This window comes from Pecten maximus, chromosome 2 (assembly GCF_902652985.1).
Source record: "Pecten maximus chromosome 2, xPecMax1.1, whole genome shotgun sequence".
Classification (NCBI taxonomy): domain Eukaryota; kingdom Metazoa; phylum Mollusca; class Bivalvia; order Pectinida; family Pectinidae; genus Pecten; species Pecten maximus.
This window is the reverse complement of record NC_047016.1, coordinates 50,278,307-50,304,135: the sequence shown is the minus strand read 5'-3', so window position 1 is coordinate 50,304,135 and position 25,829 is coordinate 50,278,307. Positions and strand designations below refer to the sequence as shown.

Genomic DNA, 25,829 nt, shown 5'->3' with positions numbered 1-25,829 from the left:
AGTGAAGGAATCTATCGATCCTCCCAATCACGTATATATCGATACAGTACATTGCCGCTCAGAGGAGCAACGTCTCTCCTCCCACACCCATCCACTTATCCAATAACAGCCAGCCAACACGGCCAATAGGAACATACCTTACATGTCCACGATCTTTGATCAACACATAACCAATCCCATCCAACCTTGTAAATATGTCAATTTCCATTGGACAACCACATGTATTGTCGCGGAGAACTTATTAGCACGCCACTGGAAAGCCAGATTTTCAGTTTACATACTTAAGGACTAACACCAACTATAGCTTTCTTTAGGCCGCAAGACATGGAAAGAGTGTAGCTTGAAACAAAAATCTTTGCTAATATCTTCAGACAAAAATTGGAAAATAAGATTCCATTAGTTTCTAGTTTGCAGATCTTCTTTAACACTTCTGTAGTTATGGATACAAAGGCTATGATCATTTTCGGAGTGGCGCTCTTCTTAGCTATTATCGACTTGGCGTTCACAGATGACGGAAAATTAGGTAAGTATTGTGAATTTTTATTTCAGTTCTACAACTTTTCCTTTCAGGTAATTTTTATAAGACTATCATCAACATGGTAATTATTATAAATATGATTTTGCAAGGAATTAATCACTTTTCAAAGTTGCTTAAAAAATCTAATAGCGATAACATCGTCAGTGAAACTAACGATTTACATTATAATGTGTGATTGGAAAACCTGATTCCAAAAACAAAATACTAATTTTTAGACAGTTCTATATCATACGATATCTAGTTCGTGCATCCCACCGAAATTTCAGGGTAAAAATAAACTTCCTACTGCTTATGACACAGATAATATTTCCCAATGCACAGTAGCTCTTTGGATTCTATAAGTGGATTTCGTAGAACATGTAATCAAATTGAAAAATTGTTTTTATAATGTAACATAATAGCCGTATTTAAACACCGTCTGAGAATACATTCAGAGTTGTCTTAATCCAAAATAACTATCCCATCCTTTTAATTAAGGAATTTAATTAGTAGTTGTCACCGCGTGGATTATGATAGGAACAAATTTGTGTTAATGTCGGCTTATGTATCCGTTTTCACTGCTAATTACTGTTAATTGTTACAACTTTGACCTGACCTTTATAGACCAGATGTCGACATAGTATGATTCCTGAGTGTAAAAGTGGGTATGTCCTCGATGTAACACGTTTCCGTTGTGAATCCTTTAAGGGCAGTATTCGATATAACACGATGTCTACGTGACCTAGAGGACCTGCATTCGGTATAAAAGTATTTACGTATCTCTCTTTTTCGCGGCGTGGCCTAGTGGATCAGTAATCGGTATAAAAATGTTTCCTTTGTTGTAGCGTAGCCTAGTCAGCCAGTAATCGGTATAAAAGAGTTCTCGTTTGTCGCGGCGTGGCCTAGTGGATCTGTATTCAATATGAAATGATTCTCCTTTGCCGTGGCCTGTATTTTATTAGGGGATTCATGTGTGTCACGAGGCCTGGTGGGTCTATATTCGGTATAAGAGGGTTTCCGTTTATCGCGAGGCCTAGTAGGCCTGTATTCGGTATAAGAGGATTTCCGTTTATTGCGAGGCCTAGTGAGCCTGTATTCGGTATCAGATGAATTATGTGTATGGCATAATCTAGTAGGACAATATTCGGTATAAGAGGATTTCTGTTTATCGCGAGGCCTAGTGGGCCTGTATTCGCTATAAGAGGAGTTTTGTGTATCGCGTGGTTTAGTGGGCCTGTATTCGGTATAAGAGGATTTCTGTTTATTGCGAGGCCTAGTGGGCCTGTATTCGGTATCAGATGAGTTCTGTGTAACGCGTGGTTTAGTGGGCCTGTATTCGGTATAAGAGGATTTCTGTTTATCGCGAGGCCTAGTGGGCCTGTATTCGCTATAAGAGGAGTTCTGTGTATCGCGTGGTTTAGTGGCCCGGTATTTTATAAAAGAGGATTACCGAGTATCAGTATGATCGCCATACTGTACATAACGTCATTAAAATACATGAAATGTAAGACACGATAATGTCAAGTAATTTCTTCCATACATATTGATAATACTTATGCATGGCTCTAATTAATTACAGAACTTACATTACAATAATTAGAACAGCGTATTTGCTATATGTCGTTATTGACACTACGGAAAGGTAAATATAACTAAAAGTTATATATATTATGTAAGTGCTAATATTGACAGTTAACGACGTATATCTATCACGAGAAAAAGTTCCAGGAGGTTTTGCGATATTCTACAGTTTCAGTGTGAGTATAGTGTAAAGAGTTTTATAGTTCCTGATAATTTCTGTATTCTAGCTTGCATTCCATTTTAAAAACCTTGCGAAAAGTGGCACGGGATTGAAACGTATTACATCTCTATAGAATAAATGATTGATTCAAATATCAATATGTATTAATGCACTCACGATACTATAAATTTTCAGTTTTAAGTTGTTTCTCTTTTTACTTTCGTAGTTCAAATTTGATTTTTTTTTTTTTTTTTTTTGACAAAATTTTGGTTCGTAATATATTTGAGTCAAAAATTCACTTAAAGATGGAAAATGTCAACTTTTTTAGGTGAAGATCATCTTTTTTTTCCTGTAGATCAATGTTCTATCTTATGACATACGTCTACAGAACCTGTCAGACAATCAATTCTTCATGTAATAAGTCCGGGTTTACATTAACATTTCGTAAAACCCCGGTGAGATTTACATAAAATATAGCGGCGACACCCGAGGAGTTCGGACATAATCCATATGTAATCGTTTGGTTATATGATACTTTGAAAGTACTTTGTAAATGGGACAGTACATTAAGGTGCCAACCTCAGTGTGTGCTTGTAAGGGAACAAAACCTTAACTCTGTTATTAAATAGACGCTCAATATAGTTACCAATATGGATATATTGCCATGTGGCGACTTAAGGAAGGAAGAAGCATTATGGCCGCGTACCGTCTATATTTCTATCGGTTTCCTGTTTCCTTGTAAGAAACAAACGTATATTCCCAATGCTATCATTGGCCCCTTAACAAGCATGCTGTGAGTAAAATTAGATATAATTTGTTTGATATCTCTGATTCATTCGGATGGCGAGAATATCAACTTTTGCTTAACTATTTCAGGGTTGTATTAGATAGATAACATCTTTGTGTGTAAAACGCAGTAACGACAATGACTTATCTGTCTAAACCACTATTTACCAATTTAAATAATTATTGTTCTTTATAGTTAAAGAAGCAGAAGTCTGTTAATTCGTCGCCAATAGAAAAAATCACACTGATAAATTTCTTCAGACTGTCTACACTTCAGAATAGAACAAAGCTACTGGTTGGTCGGATGGCACCATTGTAATACGCACGCCTTTCACCTAGGCGGCCGGGGTTTGATTCCAAGATCGAACGTGAAAAGGTTTGGGGTCACCTGTCAGATTACGTGGGTGAAACCCTTCCTACGCTTCCATCCGGGTCAATAAACGCGTTTAATATACGGTGCTAGAGTTTGTTTCGCAATGGTTGCAAAATATATAAAATTTATACTTTAGATATAGAGATAGATTTAATTAATATATACTCTTTGAATCAATTGTTTGTGTTTAACGTTTTCCAATATCATCTACTAAACAATCAATAATGTATAGGATATATGAATTTTACAAAAGATGCATCCGGGCAACTACATTATTATCAACAACAATAACCTGATATCGTAAGCCTTTAAGATGTTCACGTTTACTCAACATCTAACGACATTCGCCCTTAAATCTAACAGGATATCAAAGTTTAAACGTCATATCCTTACGACTTTATATGAAGTATATACTTTCGTCATATAGACTGTACAGTATGTCCCTAATCTTCTAGAACTCGTCAGTTATGTTAGGGACATCATACAGCTGTTTCGTTCTTCTAGAACTCGTCAGTTATGTTAGGGACATCATACAACTGTTTCGTCTATCGAGAACTCGTCAGTGATGTTAGGGACATCATACAGCTGTTTCGTCTATCTAGAGCTCGTAAGTGATGTTATAGACATCGTACAGCTGTTTCGTCTTTCTAGAACTCGTCAGTGATGTTAAAGACATCATACAGCTGTTTCGTCTATCTAGAACTCGTCAGTGATGTTAGAGACATCATGCAGCTGTTTCGTCTATCCAGAACTCGTCAGTGATGTTCGGGACACCATACAGCTGTTCAGTCTCTCTCGACTTCGTCAATGATGTTAGACATCATACAGCTGTATCGCATCTCTAGAACTCATCGTTAATGAGCAAGAAATATGAAAATCACGTTAATACTATGGACTAAGCGACTCTTAACATAGAAAAAGGAACATCTATCAGTACTTGCCTCTTGATTTTATCAGTACGCTTAAGTTTGGGTCATTTGAAATGAACATGAAACACGAGGGAATGTTCTGGAACAGTGCCACTAATCATCAGAATTTAGACATACCATGCTGGATAACGGGCAGACCGAAAAACATGATAACATGTAGACAGTGTATGGATACATTGCATGTGAGAGTTAAATAGGGAAAAAAGAGGTTCTTTATTAATTGTTCATGCCCGATTAGAAAACACCAACCAGACGAGACTTTGCGTTAATTCACGTGACTTATATGTCAAGTTCAAATTCCCATTTATTGCTTATGCTCAAAGTTGCTAATAGATTATGTCTTCTATACGATAGTGTCTACCGGATGTCCTTTTAACCTTTGACCTTAGATATTGTCACATTGATATTCCGCCAATTTTTGTTAAACCATCATGTTCTCTGACGCCCATGGCAACTGGCGAGGAAAGAAACAGATAAGATGGACGCTTTAATATCGAATTGCAAAATCCTATCTCCAAAAATAGTCAGTCATGAGAGTGTTGCATAATGAGAGGCCAATGGTGACAGCCACTTAAAAGATATCCCGTGGAGAATAGAAATCATGGATTAGAGTGTTGAATGAAAGGATACTTTATCAAGATCAGCGGAGAAATATGTTTTATAACCCCACAACAAAGGACAACACAATGTCACGGTGTTCCTGTTTCTACTTCAAATTTTAATAACATGCATATCTGCTTACTAGAGTTCGTTCTTCTGAAAACTTTTCTAATGCGTAGGAACACGATGGCTTGTCACAACGCTTCATCAATTAAACCTTTACTTATTTTGTCAAATCAATTTGCTATTAAATATTTGCTCGGATTTTTCAAATTAGTTTACTATTAAATATTTGCTCAGATTTTTCAAATCAGTTTCTTATTAAATATTTGCTTAGATTTTTCTGATCGGTTTACTATTTGATATTTGCCTAGATTTTCAAATCCATTTGCTATCAAATATTTGCCCATTTTTGTTTTGATTTTGTGTGTGTTATCTACTGTAAAGGATAGAAGTTATACATATTTCGTTTCAGGTTGAACAAAAAAAAAACATACAGGATATTTCTTTGATTTCAATTTTACCGTATATGACAATACCCACTTAAATTTGATACAACCATTCATGTTAAGAGTCTTGGAATACAAAATAGGATTGACCAAACGTTCAAAGATGATAAAAAAAAATGCACATGAAAGAACATTCTAATACTTGGAAGCTAAGGCGATTAAATTCAAGTTGGACCAAATGGATCAGAACAACAGCTCCCTATGAGAAGTTTCATAACTGTAATTAATTTGATTCTTGGTTGGATTCAAATGATTATACGGTTGCATGATATTTGAGTTGTGTGATTGCGTAGGCTTGTGTGCAGATTGACCGTGAATTTGGAAATATTTTGTACACATTTGACAATTAATTATTGTCTATAGTACCAGTATAATGGAAATTATTAGTAAGTTATCAAATATCGATCTTACTTTAAAAAGAAATAAAAGCAATACTTCCATGTATTAAGATAAGAATTGTAAAGACATTCAAACTGGTCTACAGACTCGATATTCAAAATGTTAAAGAATGCAAGCAGTTAATCACTAGATAGTTGTGAACAAAACAAAAACAATCGATATATCATATATAATATGGGTCGTTTCCAATAAGTAACAGTAACTTTAAATTAATCTCATGTTTAAAGATGTAAAACAGAGATAATGACTACAAAACCACTAGAAACAGAAGCATGGACTTGCATAATAAAATAATAAAAATATCCAAATCACTCAAGATAACAGGTTCATTCCCAAAACATAAAAAGGCAATCAAAAGCCTTAATAACAATCCTCATTTCTTACCTTAGTTGGTGCAATCATCACATTCATACAACAACGGAAATCTGGAATATTACAATCAAGAAATGAAACGTTCAAGATAGGAAAATGTTCATCTTATCACAGTAAAAATATATCTTAGTACTGAGGCAAACTTGATAAGAGACTGATGTAGAAAAATGAATGAAAACATTGACGTTATGAATTCTTCTACATTCTTCCTAAGACGCGTCGACATATTTAAAAGGGAATCGAATGACTTGACTTCCGATAAATCCCTCCTGTCCTTAACAAAAGAACAATGGACTCGTGGGCTCGAGCAATTTGCTTAATCTTTAGTTTCCGTCAAATGTTTTATTATAGAATGTTGGAACTCCTCGGCCATTTTGGATTTCAGATCGACCTGAAAAATAATAACAAATCATGCTATAAGTAAGTAACAAAACAATAAAATCCCTGTTTAAAACAAAATTTATTTATTTTACAACAATTGCGAAACAAGTTACAACAACCCGATGTAAGCATCCGAGGGGTCTTACTGCCTGGAAGGGAGGGGGGATGGAGTACCCGAGAAAACCCCACGTGGTCGGGCAGGTGACCCCATACCTTTTCCTGTCCGATTGGGGAATCGAACCCTGGCCGTCTAGGTGAAAGGCAAGTGTTTAACCACTGTGCCACCCGATCACACCTATGAAATCCCTGTGCTGAAATATGAAATAGTTACTGACCTGTAACACGCTGCTGACGACACTTTATCTTCAGACATCGTCACGTTTCAATAATTTTATCTAGTATATATATTTATATAATAGATACAAGCACAGTATCCTGAAACAATGAATGTATATTATAAACTGGAAAAACAATAAAGCTTCTATGCCCAGATACAGAATGAGTTCCGGCCAAGGCCTATTGATTTAATGTGATTAATTTTCTTCTATGAAGCGAGATTACCAACAAACTAATATATGTTTATAACCGTGTAAGGTTCCCATGTAAATCAAAGCAAAACCCCTGCCCCTCACGTAAACATAAAAAAAATGCTTAGATTGTCATCGCTTGGCTTGTGGTTACGAGCTGTAACAGAAGAACCCAAATACTCTTACACAAATCCATGACCTGATTAGCAAAGTGTGAGGTAATGCATGTCAGAGCATGTAGGTTCCCAACCCTTCGGCACATAGGGATGATATCTGTAAACCTGTTCGAGGAGGTCCAAATGAATATTGAAACTGTTTATTTTTAGATATCTCATCACCAAATTCTTTTCAAATTACGGCAAAATAGCGAAACAAATAAAAAATTAGATTTTCACTTAATTATCTTCACAATATAATGGACATGTTTGCATTCATCAAAACAGTCCCACCTTTCTTCATATTCTAGTAGGAAGGTCTTTTCGGACAACTTGTCAAAAACTTCTGCCAAGTCGATCCCTATGGGCTAGTCAAATAAATCCTGGAAAACAACAGGGAGGATATCCATTGAAATATATTGCCAATCAATATCAACATCCTCATAATTGTCTGTAAGGCACTTTGAGTGATTTTAATAAGCCCCATAATGACATTTAGATATTGTTTTCAGGAAGCCTTCATTTTCAGTAAAAGTTTGTCGCTGGAATAAAGCAAGCAGAATCAAATCAGCTGCAATTTGCAGTTTTCATCCCGCCAACATGCCTGGTCTTCTAATGTCTTTTAATATATCAAAACCTGAATTCGATTAAATTTTTTTCATTTGAAGATTCCAGTTATGTTGAAAACGCGTGAGAGAAAATTTAATTATTCAGAGCATTTGCATAAACTCCTTTAAAGCTGCTCATTCTGTCTAAATTGAATTTCTATACCATACACATGAAAGAGACCGACTAATACCGACAAACATCCATTTGTAAATGACGCGTTTGATGTCCCGGGGTCATGTCTGCGTGTGAAGAGTTGGCCTGGTATTTGAATCTGATCCATGTCTACCATCAATATGGACCATAACTCTTAGTTATATTGGTCTCACAAACAAATGTTCCCGCTAATTACAACTACTGTACCCGGCATTTTCAAAGTAGTTATTTATTATGGATATGATCAGAGGGCAACTCCAAGAACCTTCGGTGCATAAATGTCCAAAGAATGTTGATGTTTAATTAGTCGATAGAACGGGCGGTGTAATAACGCATGCTGTTTACATAGTACTGATACTTGAAACATGGTGATGTTGTCATGACGATGCCAATATCAAATTTTCTGGAAATAATCAGAAGATTCATTTTAACTGCGAAAGGAAGATAATCATTGAGTTAATGTTTGAAACATTTCAAAGGATTGATCAAAAGACATACCAGAAATTAGCACTTTTCAAAAGAAATTGAGAGTTTGATACAGTGGAGCTAAATGGATTGCATTTTATCTTAGCTGATTTTAAGGGCAAAAAGTGTTGATGAAAGGAGGCGACCGAAAAACAAAGCTCGAAATAGATCAAAAGAAATGCCGAAACATCAAAATACAAAAAGATGGTTCAAGGCCAGCTGTAATAGCCTGCCTATCTTAATTAGAATTACACAATATTTCATTGGGATGTAATTGTGTGAAAAATTAGCACTTAAACAGATCACGTGTCACGCGCATCTCAGAATTAAGTCCTAAGCAGTCCCCCAGGGTTGTGTTGTATGTATTGGTGATTAACTTTCTAGCTGATTGTTTAGGAAACTGTGTATATTTAAGGTCGTAAATAAAATTCTTATTTCGAGAAATATGTCATTAATATATTGTAGGAAATGACGGAATGAGGTAAACATTGACCAAAACATGTTAACAAGGAAGGCGTAATTTGTATCGTTAAAGAAATTCCCCGCTATATCTTCCTGCCATTGGATACAAAAAATTATTGGCAGAATAGACATTACTCTATAATCCTTTCCTAAAGAGCCCTATTTATTAAGAAATAATTATCTTGATTAATTTCAATATTTGCTAGACCTCCTTTTTATCTAGAATAAACCGCTCTGAAGTGTTCCGAGTCTCCATGTTTCTCTTTAGCATTCACGTTAAATAGGCTGACCTCTTTAAAATAGTCATGAACAGTCATATCATCTGCGGATTGATATAATCTCCCCCTACCTTGGGAGTGTTAAAGAGGATTCCGAACAGTCGAGGTTCTACCAAGGGTAAGCGATCAAACACATCACACAATGATTGGGTATTTCTCTGTTGCAGTCTCAAGGTTGGGGATAACTGTTTTTCTCCCGTTCATAGTATTTTTACGCGGCATACAATTGTTCATATTATCATTAATTAAATCTATTAATGTAAGTTCCAGTTTATGATGTGTGTAAAAGCAGTTCCGGTTAATATCCTGTTCGGAATTCCAGCACGTGATATATATTATTCCCTTGAGGTTTCAAAGAAAAACGGGATACACTTGGCAACAAGGTTCCATTTTATTAGTAGGTCGCAGAACTCTTAACAGTGGAACATATTGGTACGTTTTAGATCGTCTACCACAAAATGCATGCTGCGACCAGACTTATTCTAAGCTTACTATAAAAACAGAACCATGTCTTATTGGTTAACTAATTAATTTCTATATATAAGACGTATTTATATACTGTAAATCACTTAGATTTCGCGAATACGTTTTTTCGCCAACATATTTCTTCAGACACATTCGCGAATAAATGATTTCGCCAACGCTGATCTTGCAATTAGTTGTAATTCGCAATTGATGAGTTTTAGAGCCATAGAATCTACAAGAATCCTATATCAGTATCTAGCGTGGTTGCCATCCAAAGGTGTTATTGCGTAGAAATAATCGCGAAAGATTTTTATTCGCGATTGACTCTCCTCGCGTATTAACGCGAAAATAAATCCCTCGCGAAATATAAGTGATTTACAGTAAGTAGCATTAGGAATATATCTCTGTCTATATGATGAATAGGAATCTAAAGTATTATATTATAGAAAGCTCTTCTGAAAATTGACTGAAAAAAATTAACATCCAGAGATTGCATAATACCCATCACAAACTGCATAATACCTAAAGTACAGCATACCCAGCATCCGGGCACTATTTAATACCAACCATCACACACATATGTACGTGACGTGACGTCTCAAAGCGAGGAGATTTTCGATCGTGCGTGACCACAATCAACGTAGTCAATGCTTTGTAAGCCTCTCTACAGACATGTAAGCGTACTGTTCTGGTGCGGTTTGACTACACTTGGCAATGTCGACGTATCATCAGCCATCAGCCATTATGTGGGTACTGTGATATACCTGACACCAGATACGGAGATTTATTACATTTTTACCAGTGAAATATCAAAAATTATTCATTCTATAAAAGTGATATTTTTCAATCATATTTTACTAGTGAAAAATATCACTTTTGCTGATTTGACCGATCAAATTAATGATTAGAAAATACCAAAATAATTGACCAATCAGAAAGCCTGACATATATGTCAGCACCTGGACAGGGGGAACTACTTTTTTTGTTTACATTAGGCCTAGTTAGCATACAGGGTAGGTTTTTCGTTGATAAAAAAATGTAATAAACAGATGCGCACTCGTGAAAAATATCAAAATAATAGCCACACGAGTGAAATATATTTGGTATTACTGAAGACACTGTTAGATATCCTCTATCTCTTCTGCTTATACTATTACAATTTTGTAATTTAAGATGGAAATACATGTTACTTAGCGACCTGGAGTTTAGTAACAAGAATTGCTTTTTTGAGTGTATTATATGCACAAATTGCAGAATTTTACAACTTGTAGATAAGTCACTTGAATTGCAAAACGCATGGAACTTTATAGAGTTGACCATAAAAAGATAGAATGTTAATCTCTTAATCAAGTAAACCTCTCTAAATGAGATAACTTTATTATTTTTTTTACAAAATTTGGTCATTGTTCCAATTGACACACTCCAAGGTATATGATAAGTAGATTTGTGTAACCATCAACGGAAACCGTAAACACAAGTGAGGTAATCAGATTACGGTAATCATTAGAAGAAAGATATCATATCGTGGCTCGTTTTGATCCGTTGATATATGTCTAAATGCAGATATATAACATATGTCCAGAAACGTACATTCTGTATGTTGCATGTAGTGTTGCGCAATGATGGGAAACACACTCACAGCTTTTATCATTTCGCATCTGTGTTGTAAGGAAACACATCACTTGTGTAACGAAAACAAGTGTTATAATACCTAGTGGATATATGATTGGCTTGGGGATCCAGTCTTTTTCTTGCGTCTTTACTTCTTGGCACCACATATACATGCATCGTGACGTCACCAAAAAAAATTAATAAATCGATGTTATCTTCAGTTTCGATTCATAACTGTCTGATAACAAATGTTTTGACGAGCGTTTCAAACATTATTTTCATTTTGAAATGTTGTTTTTGTTCAAACATCATTTCATAATGTTTCCATTTCTTGATGGTATCATTCCTGCATTATCCAACTACGGTTTTGTATATGTTCCTTTGCCTAATATCTTAGATCTCGTTTGCAATGTCACAATTGCTTTTAAATATACTGACTGCTAACGAAAAAAATAACATGACATTCCTAGAAAGAGAAATGCAGGATTATGAAGGATACTATAAGTTAAATGGTCACTATCAAATATCATTAGAAGATGATATCTTTCCATGTTCGATTTAAAAAAAACGCCATTTCATGATGTTGCGGGCAAATTGTAAGGTTAAAGGTAAATGTTTTACTGTGACGCTTGTCGATTGAAGAAATAAGAAAATATTCAAATAAAGAATAATAAAACAATTTCCCAAAAGGAAATATTTCGTTAATATTCGTATTAAGTATTATCCTGGAAATTGCCAAGTTGATACGAAAGCAAATAGCTTTGTGATTTTGTTAGGTCTCGTTACCGAAATGATGTATCTCCGCTTAAAGAAGGGCGTTCTCGATTTACCCTTCTTAACTTGTTAGCAATGTTTCCTTCTCCAGGTCTCGATGTACCATTCTCTAAGCGGAAACATTGGTTCGCGATGTACCCTTGTGTACTTTTTCAATAGAAACATTGGCCTTCCTTACTTTTGGTAGGGGCGTTGTTTCGCTTTTGTTTTAACAATTCCTACTAAATGATGTTTAAGTGTTGCTCTTGTCTATCTGTTATCAGGCCATATTATTCGTTGTGTTTGATTAATTGTTTTGTATTCATAACTAGATCATGCTTGAATCCTCGATCAATATTTAACCTAGATCTACGCGAAACTTAACCTTAAGTGAAACCTTTCACAATCATCCGCTGTCATTGGCTACACGTAATGGGCCTGTTACTTATCAATAAACTTATCATTACCGTCAAAATATCGTTAAACTGGATATGGTCTAATCGACCATCTCAATAACAATTAATGGAGTCCCAGCTAAATGTGTCGGTGTTTAGTTTCATCAGGTTAATGTGATACAGCTTATATAAATGTCATTCAAAGCTATATAAACCACAACGTATATTCCGTTTCGTTTATCTTTAGTTGTGCGTTTCACTCCCAAGGGGTTGACAAGTGTCTCTTTATAAATGTAGCTGCAATAAGGATTTATCTCATTTTGCTGGGTGTTAAATATCCAGCCCGGTCTCATTAATCACATTTCACTTAACTTTGTGATTCAATTATCAATTGTCATGCCAGCGCTCTATTCTCTACAGTTGCAAACACTGCTCCCAAAGGGTCTGTTACGGACAATCAAACATAAAGGCAATGCAACAGTACAAAGAGAAAAGCATGATGACTGTCCGTGCAATCACGCGCTCCGATATGGTGGTAGGTATTTTGGGAATTATATGAACTAAGGCCAAAATTTTCAAGAGGAAAGTCTTTTATCTACAAAAATGCAAAATGCAAAAATCTTGTGAAACAAAATTCCTCGCAGGAATTATAGAGTTTTCATTGGGTAAGATAACGCCAGTGCTAAAGAGTTTCATTCCTGATTGAATGGCTTTGATATTTCAACTATCAACATTTTCCTTTAAAGTCAAAATAGAAAAAACAACATATATCGCGCTATATATACTCTTCGCTAAAACTATTTGATAGTAATTTTGACATAAGTCGTTTCAGGTATGTCTATAGTACCTACAATGTCATTGGTCTCTTGAAGATACCAACAAACATTATCTAAAGCGGGGAAGCGTGCTTCGCAAGGTCACCCCTAACCAGAGAGGCCCGGAAAAGGCACATGTCACAAAATGTCTTCCTTAGTCATTTGAGTGTCTATTTCATTTCTGTAAAGATAAGTCGGTAATCCTGGTATCTTAGAAACATAATAATCGGCAATCTGACTTTATAATCAATGCCAAGATTATGTGCCTTATCATTACTCGAACTCCGAAAAACTAGCACACAACCTCTAGGAAATAGATATAAGTAAATTTCAAATACAAAATAGTGTACAAAAGTGTTAGACAAACACCTCAACGTTAAATGTACATTGCAAGTTAACATTATAACCGTGTAGTTTAATTGATGAAGCCGGAAAATCAATACTACTCATAACCGTAAGCATTTGTTTGATGGCGAAAGGCAATGAGAAGATAAGCTTCCGCGAGGGGACGAACTGTTTACACACGAAAACAATCTTCAACTGAAAAATACTAGACAAGAAACGATAAGAACACAGCTACCAATTAATTAGACCAGGTCTTTATCGGCCTGTACAGTTATTATCATGATGCTATGTTCATTGTCGTCAGGAGAAGACAGTATTGAGACAAGCTAATCCCACAAATACAACATATAAGTAGTTCATGATATGGTTTTATGTCTCCCGTATGAAGCATTCATAACTGTTAATCTAATATCAAGACAATGTTTATTCCGTGGAATCAATCTTACTGACGAAGTTTCCCGAAACGCCACCGAGAATCATTGGAATATTTAGCTGCGAGACGCCATAACAAGTTTCAAACATGGTACAGTATGTTAGCAATCATAACGTAAAAATTAGAGACAGTTTCTGCGTATCTCTTTCGATAAACGAGCGCACTAATGTTTTCCCTACGTAAATGTCAAAGGATACTAGAAATGTCATTCTGACACTTAGACGGCGATTCTGTGTTCCGAGAACCTGGGGTAAGTTAGTATTAAAAAGCGACGCGTAGCGGGCGAAAATGTTACCAAGGCAAGTAATTCATGAACGATGAAACCGTTGTCAATTTTGTTGTATAAGTGGCTTTGGGGAAAGTTAATGCTTCCTTACCAGTCTAAAATGTATTAAGTGAATATGTATACAATACATATAAAACTAAATGTCAGGAAAATTCTTTTTGAAAATATTAAATCGCCAGAATATAGATTTTATATCAATACTTAATCCTATCACCGACTCGTTAGAGTAGCTGAGGCGATCAAAGTCAACGCCAACGCTGTCGATGTCACCTGATTTGTACAATAGGTCGGTAACCTGCCAGGGCTAGGGGATAATGATGTGCATTGTTTAACGCTGTCTAATAGCGGTCAATGCCAGCGATATCACGACTGGGCGTCACGTGATATGACGCGATAATGCACGCGCTTAATAAGCTAGAATTAGCAGCAATCGGAGATTTCCAGCAACCAATCCTGTACGAGAAATTAAATCCTTCAAAAGAAGGGAATGTGAAGACCATACATAATCGGCAAAAATATAATTGAACTATTTTTTAAAGTGTGGGACTGCATGTAATTTTATTTAGATACGAATCTGTCCACTGCTCCGTATTCATTTACTGATTTAGAAATGTGTCTAACGTCACGTCAGCTCAAGAAGTTCATTTTAGATCGGTGCCTATTTGTATGACGTCATCTCAAGGATCGCATTATAGTGCCATCTTAATGAACTATCATGCCTCAGATAAAAGTTAAAACATTTTCTCCAGCATTTTGTGCTGATTCCAGAATGGAGCAGTTATTCCCTGTATACCTCCTTCATTGCCGAGAATCACACAGGGAGAAGCAAGTGCAATTTTGATTGTTTTAGTGTTTCATGGCCTAGGGACAGATCCATAATCTACATATGAAAAAAAATAGCAAGCATAATTTTGATTGCTTTAGGGTTTCATGACCTGGAGGCAGAACCACTATTATATCCATAATATTCCTCGCATTGGCGAACGCCAAATTTAGTAGCAAAATAATGAGGAATGAGAAGGCATTAAGACAAAAACAGTTGTTTAGAAAGTATTGAAAACGTTTAGCTGCTTAATTTATTCGTATCGTACATATCATGTAATTGTGACAGCAGGTACAATCATTACACCGTATCTTCAAGTATTCATCAAATAATCTTACCATGGACAATCCAGCTCCGTACATGGTTAAGATTTTTGGAAAAGTATATTTCGTATACTAGAATGCAATTTTACAATAATGACCTATTTTAAATGGTTAACTTTTAACAGAACGTTACTTGCTACGGTATTATTATGATTACACTCGACAATAACCATCTTAAGATATATTATAAGAATAACAAATTTAAAAAGAAAATTATGAAACATTAGATGCATTAAACGTTCAATAACAACACGGCAAACTGTATGATATCGCCGCCATATTTTTTATAGGAATACCAAAATATTTGACAGTAGTATCGAAATGTTTCTATAATTCAACGCAACATCAGAACGGTGTTTAACAGTCGTTTTATTTACAACCTATTTCCGATGAAGCTTGGTAGTGATGATGCTGATTATATTTACTCGTGTTTCGTTTATTTCATGCAGGTAATTTTTTCGCGAGTCTGTAAATACCTTGAGTATAAGCGAACATTTTATACTCGCGAAAATAACCGACTTTGACGGCATGACTATTAAAATGCTTTGTTCATCTCTTCAGTTAGTACCTTCCGATGTATTTAAGTGATGTGTCCCTTAAAAGGGCATCTTTGAATAGTCCAATTAACTGATGGCGTTTTCGTGATATGGCACGAGCTACTGCAAGGATGATGAAAGGTCATAATTGTGTGTGTGGGGGGGGGGGGGGGGGGGGAGGAGGGCGGCTGAGGCGAAGAGAAAAGAAATAAAACAAATAAATAAAATACAATAGATGTAGTAAACAAAATTCATTTAACAACTAAAATTGCTCGTCTATATTTAACAACGACATTCCAGACAGATTAAAGGGGCCATATTTAACTGTAAATATAACATCCGCTAACGACATTTGATATTGAACATACATGTCGCAGTAAAGTTGACGACAGCAGCATACCATTAGTTTCATTTCCTCTTTTACACGTCAATCATGTTAAAGCTTTAAAGTCCGTCCACGCTAAAGCAAACCCGACAGATTTTATTGGTAAACTCTAGTCCATGTCCTTTGATAAAGCGTGTGTCAATTATCTGAGGTTTAAGGTATAAACATTTACATTCTTTAGACACCGTGGATAACCTTTTTACGTTATTGGAAATGTTACGGGGTTACTCATATAGGCCACGCACGATTTAGTCAATTTAATAGTAAATTATTTCCTGGAATCGTAATAAGACCGTGTTGCATGAGTTTACGTTAAAAGACTACAAACTTCATTGAGTGGGCTCCACACTCATAAAACCACCATGCGATAAAGGCCCTGCCACTTTGACAACGTGGCCGACTTAATCATTTCCGGTGTGGGTTTTAGTTTTGTTACAAAATGAATAAGGCAAAAGTGAACTATAAATTGCGTTGTAGAATTGTACTTCAGAGTTTTTGTCGTTTTTCATTTTTTTGAGCTGTGGCACTTTAACTAATTGATTAAGAGTACAGACAGTCTTTGTGGGAGGCTTTCGTCACTTATATTATTACAAAGTACAGTCCATTCCTACAGCAAGTACTGATTTAAGTTCATTTAAACAGGCTTGATCAGTAAATATGAACAGATTAAGAACCTACAGTTATACCACTGAAACTGACAAATATGAGAATATGACGAAGGATATTACAGACCCTATATATGAAAACCGTAATTATTCCGACTCTCATTTAATATTCTATTTCTTGATTGTAACATCCTTGCTTTTCAAGCAAATCCCACAGCTGATTAGTCCGGTATTCAAGTGCTTGTACCCATTTTCACGATATCTGTGACAGATGCCAACTAGTGACGACAGGAAATGATGAAACTTGATGTAAAGGAAATATTCTATCTTCTATTATCTTTTGCAATTTGACCTGTTCAGTGCTCAAAATGTTCCTGGTGATTTCCATTTAACTGAACTTGTTCATGTTTTGAGTACGTGGCGTCACCGGAATTTGACCTAGATTTGGGTACCGTCGATGAAGCGCAAACATTGTACTCCTTTGAGATCTTGCTTTTATTCTCCTTTTATCGTGAGTTTTAATATAAAATGTTATTAATGTTTTTTGTTGTTTTTTTTTTTTTTCAATTTATCGGAAGCAAAAATGAATTTATATATGTAATTGCTTGAATCCAGAGTGTATCACTATGATTCTGTACAAAATCACTAGCCGAAGACCCTAACAATCCATTTGGTTATTTTCGAGTGGTGATATTATTCAGATCGAAGACTTACACGTGCTATATTCTATGTGTAAAGTGATGTTCTCTGGAACAATTGGAGACCAGCTTTTCGGGGTCATGTACTTGTGTTGTGTTTAAAGAAGCGATGGGAGGTTAATTTTACCTCAGAACATACAATTAAGCTCTGGAGTACGGAAATAACGTCATGCTCACTGAAACATAGGGAGGTCAAACTTTCGTCAGATGTAGGCCCGGAGTATTAATTGCTCCTCTTTGACGTCACGTCGAAGGTGATTAAAGCTAAAGCATTAAACATCAGTAAAAACTGAACATTTAAGTACATAGCAAAGATTCATTTTCGTTTTCTACATCAATCGAGCGGAAGTTAAATGGCGAGCCATGCCGGTACCCTCATGCCATGATATGACCCAAAGGACCAAAGTTATGTAAGAAATGTCAGGTCGCTTAATTAATTAGCAAACCGATTGACATTTAACATCGAGGGGTGTCTCTTATCGATTAAAATTACGTTGGCGGGAGAAACATGTTCCTCAGTACACAACTTTAGTTTTAACGAAATGTTCTATAGAGATTAGTTAGCTATTTTCTTGCGATGCCATTAATGTGAAAAGGATGCAATACGCCAATGGTCAGAAACCTGTATCATCGACCAACGGTAATTCAACACCTGTAACTGACTATTCAAGGAATATGAAAGCTTTGCGCTTCTGTAGATTTTCTCTCGGGATTCATTGAAAAATTATTTTCAAACGATTGAGAAAAACAAAACAAACAAAAATACTATTCACGGGATTTTCTCTCGGGATTCATCGAAAACTTATTTTAAAAGATAAAAAAAAGACAAGTAAATAAAACTATTCACGGGATATGCAAGCAGTGCTCTTTTAGATATTTTCTCTCGGGATTCATCGAAAATTTATTATCAAAAATTAAAAAAATATATATCAATAAAGACAATCTTTTTTTTTAACATTATTATAGTTTACAAACATGCCTCCTCGACAAATACTGTTTTGAAACGCAGATTCTTATATATTGATAGAGTGCCTGGTTGATATTAACATATTTTTGTACTTAGTAAGGTTTATAACCGTGGTAACAACATTGGATTATAATTTGTATATAAATTGTTTAGATTAATGTCGGGACAATGTCTTTACGAGTAGCTAGGAGGTGATTCTCCCAATATTGGAGATTTCTATGTCATGTCTTCAACTGTAAACGATTGTTATACCATTATTAAGTACGATTTCCACAAAAAACAAATAAACATGACAGAAATGGACTATTCATTCTGCAAACTGGAATCCGCTAGGTTTATATTTATTCAGATAATTGCAAAGTTCGCTTGAATAATTAGCGAGGGCTTCCGTGTGAACACAAATTGGTGAATTTATGTCAAATCTGGTAATGATTTCACAGCTTTTGTCATTTAAAGTACAAAGGATAATTTCAGTTGAAATAATGTTATCTCAGGACAGGACAATGAAGACATTTAATTGATATTGGTGTTCCATTATTGCGTGTCGATCACTGAACATCCAGTTTTAAACCCTTCCTCCTACAGTTTCTACTTCTTGTGTAACATATTTTGAGATGCACTTTGAACATAACCTGACTGCAATCGTGAAGGATGTTGTGTGAGGTTTAAGAATAAAAAGAATACAAAATACACCATTGGGAATCATTAAAATGATGAAGATTTCACAATCTAGCGAATAATTTTTAATCACGGGTGATTGGATTTTTTATCACGGTTCACTGGTTCTATTTTTATCACGATGAAGCGATGAAGTAATACGGTTGACTGCGTTCTATATTAATCACGCTTTACTTGCGGTTACTTTGCCAAGTTTTACTCATGATTGGCTAAGTTTTATCTAGCCCGAGTATCCTCTGGCCCTGACACCATGCATGTCTGGTGTAGGGCCAGAGCGCACTACTATATGAAAACGTGGAATTCTCTGACTCCGTTTGGTGTCCCTAAGATTTTGATGCAAACACAATAATGTAACAGCCAAGTGGTTCGACCTAACCACTAATCCTGGTAGCGTGGCTGACTGCTACATAGGTTTAGGTATCAATCTTATTGATATAACACCTACCATAGCAGTACCGCGTGTCAAATATTCTGGACTTTTGCACAGACATCCATGGTAAATTTGTATAATAGTTACTTCTCACTATGTTCAATTCCCGTCATGCTTTAGGATGAAGGATAAGTTATAAAATTAAAGTAAAGAGTTATTTCACATTCGTCTATATACTAGGCTTGTTCTGGCAACACTATTCCCCCTGTTGTGATAGTGTAATCTGTACCTCCTAGTATCTGATATGTCCACACTGTATCGTCGTTTCTCCCGCGTCTGTATTGATAACACGTGCACACTCTAGACAAGGGTCAGCGTTTCCGGTGACGGTAATGGACGCGTATGTACACGAGTTTCTGTAGCTCAGAAATACATTTATTATGGATATCATCCAAGTTTAACGCTGATGATAAAACAGCTAATATTGTCCATATAAGTGTTACATGAAGGTGACGAATATATAAAAGCCCTTATAAACACATTTGTCACGTTGGCAACCGAAACATAAACTGGAAACCGAGGCATTCGGCCTTTATACAGAGGTCCATTTACGGTAAATTACGTTACATTGGTGACCGAGACAGGTGACATGTATATAGAGGTCCATTTACAGTAAATTACGTTACTTTGGTGACCGAGACAGGTGACCTGTATATAGAGGTCCATTTAGAGTAAATTACGTTAAATTGGTGACCGAGACAGGTGACCTGTATACAGAGGTCCATTTACAGAGTGTTTAACTGCAGATTAACTCGATTGCTTTTGTTCGATACTCTCGACTTTTGTCGAGTAAAATTTTTGTTGAACAAAAAAAATGTTAAAGAATGGAAAAGGGCTCGACCCTTCTGCGGTCAGAAAGAATGGAAAAGGGCTCGACCCTTCTGCGGTCATGTGTTCATTCAGAAAGTTAAGATATCACAAAGCTCGCGATATGTCGACTTATGATGAAATCATGCGCGGGTCTGTTGCGCTGTATCATGTCGACATAACGAGACATGCCCTAAGCTAGGTTATTTTTAGAATAAATTTATTTCGTCTTGAGATATTGTAGAGTAGGGACATTGTGATCAAAAAAGTGTCTCGTTGAATTCGGATTTAAATTAAGTTAATGTATAATAGGTGTAGAAATGTGTGAATTTACGACGACATTATTCCATAAAAAAACATAGACATCGCCTACATATGATCTATGTGTAGTGATGTTTTGATAATCTTTATACTCAGAAGTACATATGATACTGCCCATATTGTCTACCCTGTTTGATTACTGCCATGGCGAGGCCTCAGACACAATACACGAAAATTAACACTTTTACGGCGCAATAAGTCACATCATAAACTCATGATCTCGAGTGCCTATGAAAACCTGTTGCTAAATTGTCGATAAACGAGAAGTGATTCCGATAGACGAGGAATCATTCGGAAAGTCCTCTGTTATCATGTATGTATGTTACGTACCAGGAGTATAGGAGATTTGCTCATCTATAACAAGTTTCGCCTGTTTTATCGATTTATGAGTTATAGAGCCAATGTATTTATCCCAATGTGTCCCTAAAACATTCTAACAAATTACAATACACTAAGGGCCTTCCTTTGCTCCGTCGAGTACGCCAAAGTACGTCAATGAAGCTAAATCAGTTTGGCCAGAAATGTGTTGAAATTGCCACAAAATAAAATCATATAATAGTGACAATATAATTTGACAAATACTTATTCAATAGATAATAGTCTGGATTTACAGTTATTTGACACAAGTTTTTTTTACAATTTCCCCCTACTCACCGTAAACCTTAACATCATGTTGCTTAAAACGTTTTAGCATAAATGCAATCACATACATTTAATCATGGGCATTTTTATGTTTTTCAGTGGATTCAGACCAATCTGAAATTAAAAAGAGGATGGCTCCAGAAATAGATTATGAAGGATACAACCCGTACAGCGATCTATCCGATGAGGACTTGGCCGAGATTATCAAACGAGGAAGTCTACTTCGGTTCGGAAAACGTGGCAGCCTTTTGAGATTTGGAAAGCGTGGAAGTCTGCTCCGGTTCGGCAAAAGGAGGTCAATCCTGCGCTACGGAAAACGTTTCGATGACCAAGACGAAAATATGGAATTGCCCCTTGAAGATTACGCCGACGCCGGAAGTGACGACAAAAGAGGAAGTTTATTCCGATTTGGAAAAAGGAGGGCTCTTTTCCGGTATGGTAGGAGTGCAGACAAACCCCACACACCGTTCAGGTTTGGACGAGAGGAGGAATATTTAGAGAAATAGACCTTAAATTCCTAAATATATACATATATTTTTAAAACAGAAGAGACATTCTGCGATGACTCATAGCTTAAATGATACCTTCAGATGTCCAATTGCAACAGAAATACGAAATGTATATAGAACCGATTGCATGCTAATTAGTGTGTTCGAAAATGTTTCCTCGAGAATGACTACAGTAGTTTTCACCGGACTACTTTTTAAGTCATATATATCTGATGTATGATTATTAGAACCGGAAACGCGTAAGGACCCACAATTCCTCGCGGAACATGAACTTGTGAAGGCAGTTAGATGTCTTGAATCTGTGTACATCATTGCCATATTCCGGTTGGGGAAAGAACATGATGCCGCTCGTACTATGTGGATCTCGTGTGGAAAGAATTGATTTAAAATTCGACATTCGCTAGAAAAACATGGTTATCATATCTCATAAAACTTTCAGCAGAATCTCGAAACTTCAAAATGTTTTAATTAGAACGGTTAGAATATCTAGGAGATAAAGTCAATACGTAAGCGTGATAAAGTGATGACGTCACCGCAATATATTGTTGTTTTTGTTTTCAGTGTCAATTGTTTTGTTGGAGTGATATATTGTATTTAATGTTCAAGATACTGTCTGCTCACTAAACACTAGCATTATTTTATTCAAAAATTCCCGGTTTGTGAACTGCAGAAGCACGCCATTTGATCATAATGGTATCTGCTAATCAGCTAGAATAAGGTATTATTTGTGATCAAATTCAACAAATACAAAAAAAAAATTGCATGACGAAATAAGGGCGTAAACTTTTAAAAAATATTTTTGCCATAGAAGAAAAATAAATATTTAGAAATAAATCCTTTATACGTGTATATGAAAGTGTGTATTCTTAAAAAAATTCAAAAATATGTTACTCACAGTTATATACTGGTCATGGTTATCGGCGATATTGGCTTATATAGCGTACCTACGACGTCTCTAATTGGTTAGTTATGGGTCACGTGTTACTGTTTTTTGTCCCCATTGTCCTATACAGTGTGGTATGTTAGGCGATTTTGTTGAAGTTAACTGGTGATGTCGACAAAAAAAGGAAAATAAAGTTTATATTATTGTATGCTCTGCTTTGAAAGCATTCAGCGTTTTTCCTCGAACTCAAATGATACGTGACGTCATGTTGAAATTTTGTAGATGAGAACGTGACGTCACCATTTCTGGCCACTTCAATGGTATCGTCTTTATTTTGTTCTATCAGTACAATGCAGAACAGAAAAAAACACTAAAGAACCATTGAGGGTTTCGAACCTTTCAAAAATAAATTTGGCAAATGCGCTGTTCATTCGCTAAACTTGATTTTTCTGTCATCATTTTCAGAAGATTCAAATCGAATTGAAAAATCTCGCTCGACTTAATCCACCCTTAATCAAGACAATAAATGATCTGACAATGATAATTGTGAGGATTTAGGGTCGTAATTTGTTAACGGTAAATACACACCATTTAATAAAGAATCAATATTGCATTGAGTTATCTCCCCTTTATGACACGGTGCATGTTGAACTTCCTGTTTCCGATTTCATCAACGTTCTTTTTGTCCATTGGAAAGCAATATCGGTTTTAAGAGAGAAACTACTTACACCTAAGTAATGGATTGTTTGCAATGAGAAATGTTTTCTTTCTGAAAGTTAAGGGACACTGATCTGATGAAAATGGGGTCTGGCAGAACTTAACTGGCATTTATACTCTTATAACTGCAAAGTAGTGTACGTGTTATACAGAATAAACATTTATCACATAACTGGCCCGTTCTGCCATGTCATACGGCTATGTCATAAATATCGTAAGACACATGTATAATTTAATTTTGTATGAAAATACCTCCATAACAAATTTTTTGACGTTGCGAAATGTAACGTCATTTTTGATTGGCTGATGACGTTGCGTAATAATTTATCACAGAAAAGAGTTCGCCAAAGAAAGTGAAATATCTTGGTGTGTATAAGACGAAATTAAATTATAAGAATTAACATTAATTATTTTGTCTGTTATACAGTCATAACATAAAAAAAAACTGGAGTGTACTCTCTTCATAAACCGCTTCGCGGTTTATTTAGAGTACACTCCAGTTTGTTCTCTTATGACTGTATAACAGAAAAAATAATTGATGTTAATCCTTAAGTAATAACACTATTGTGACGTCATCATAAATATGTGACGTCGCATGATTGTCTGGGAAGACGTATATACCTTATACCAATGAGAAGGGCCCATACGTGGATCAATTCAATACACAAAATTGTCCGTGAAACAACTGTAGCTCATGGGGCAAACACGCTATTGATTGGTCAAGAACGCTATTCATATTGAGAGAGGTACCCTTGGATCAACATGGAATTTGAAAAAGTTACAAAACTTACATGGATGAAATTTTCATAGACGACAGAGTTGTTCTCTATCTTTTCAATTACATCATTATTAACATTCTATATCCTCGGTATTTCCCACAGTAAAGAGTAAAGATGACGAGGTGATGGTCGACCCGGTACCCTGACATGATCATAATGGCAATTAATCTATTAGATTATAGATCTACATGGATGCGGATTGCACACATATAACATATATATTCGACACAGTAAAACTACGACAGAAACTTCAAATATTTTCCTTCGGATATATACCAAAGATACAGCTAAACAATACTTATTGGCCCAGATGGAAGCACCAGGGTGATCTTACTGTGGGAGGAAGCCGGAGAAAACCGGAGAAAACCGGAAAGACCGGAGAAAACCGGAAAAAACCAACGTGGTTTGGCAGGTGACCCAATGTTTTCACGTACGATCGGGGAATCGAACCCGCCTAGGTGAAAGAAAAGTGTTTCCACTGTGTCACTCAACCATCGCTTAAGTAACACAAACTGATTATGCAATAAGTCAAAGTAACCAGACCCTATTTCGTGAAACTACTTTAACTTAAGGAATTTCCTTGATTACAAGTTTTCCGTTGAAAAGCATTTCAGAACTTAAAACGAAAAAAAAAATCGTAGATAAGGAACTTTACTTGATTATGTTATGCTCTCCCAAGGAGAACTTTAAGTCTAGGATTTTACTTAAGACAAAGATTGTTGATGAAACAGGAGTCAGTTCATCGCACTCTAGATGACACCAGATATGTTAGAGACCGAAGGGATGGAAATCCAGAGAAGACGTTTGTGATTTCAAAATTGATAACAATTTTCAAATAACCTACACATGGATCATGTAATATAGAATGTATCAATTAAATATCAAACGACAGTTATGGGTTCGAAATTGCATGTACACGAATGTGAGATTATATTTAACATGCAACTCTAAAAATGTTATTTTAAAAAGCTATTATGCAGACTTCTACCTAGTTTATATCCACAATTGATGGGAGACGAAATTTGCTTAGTTTAGACAATAGCATGACGGAATCTATTAAAAGACACGCATACGTAGTTTATGACATGTTACTCCATGTAGACGTGAAATCACGCGATGGAAGAAGCCATTCATTCGCTGACTTGAATTATAAAACACATTAACACCTGAAATTCATTAGGATATGTCATTATCTGGCGACCTACCATACCGTTTATACATGTACCTTAAGTTAACAGCTTTTGATTTTGATGTGGCGTTTTATACGGATAGCTAGGTTTCTCATTTTTTAAATATGAAATATCCGGCAAAAATCTTCAGGAAATTTCAAATATTAATACAGGACGTTTGGTTTGGTTTGTTTTTGT

The 25,829-nt window shown here is 35.7% G+C and overlaps 1 protein-coding gene across 1 annotated transcript; it reads left to right on the top strand.

Annotated features, from left to right (window-relative positions):
- The first annotated feature begins 254 nt into the window (after positions 1-254).
- Positions 255-23,184, top strand: LOC117322378 (FMRFamide-related neuropeptides-like). Its single transcript, XM_033877247.1, has 2 exons — positions 255-523; positions 21,674-23,184. Exons 1-2 carry the CDS (start codon positions 439-441, stop codon positions 22,078-22,080), a joined length of 492 nt encoding a protein of 163 aa, XP_033733138.1. The 5' UTR covers positions 255-438; the 3' UTR covers positions 22,081-23,184.
- Positions 23,185-25,829: the final 2,645 nt, after the last annotated feature.

Bases quoted from the DNA above. Each gene is read 5' to 3' on its own strand.
- LOC117322378 (XM_033877247.1), top strand. From the start codon at position 439: ATGGATACAAAGGCTATGATCATTTTCGGAGTGGCGCTCTTCTTAGCT. The intron at 524-21,673 runs GTAAGTATTGTG...TATGTTTTTCAG, and splicing joins CACAGATGACGGAAAATTAG to TGGATTCAGACCAATCTGAA.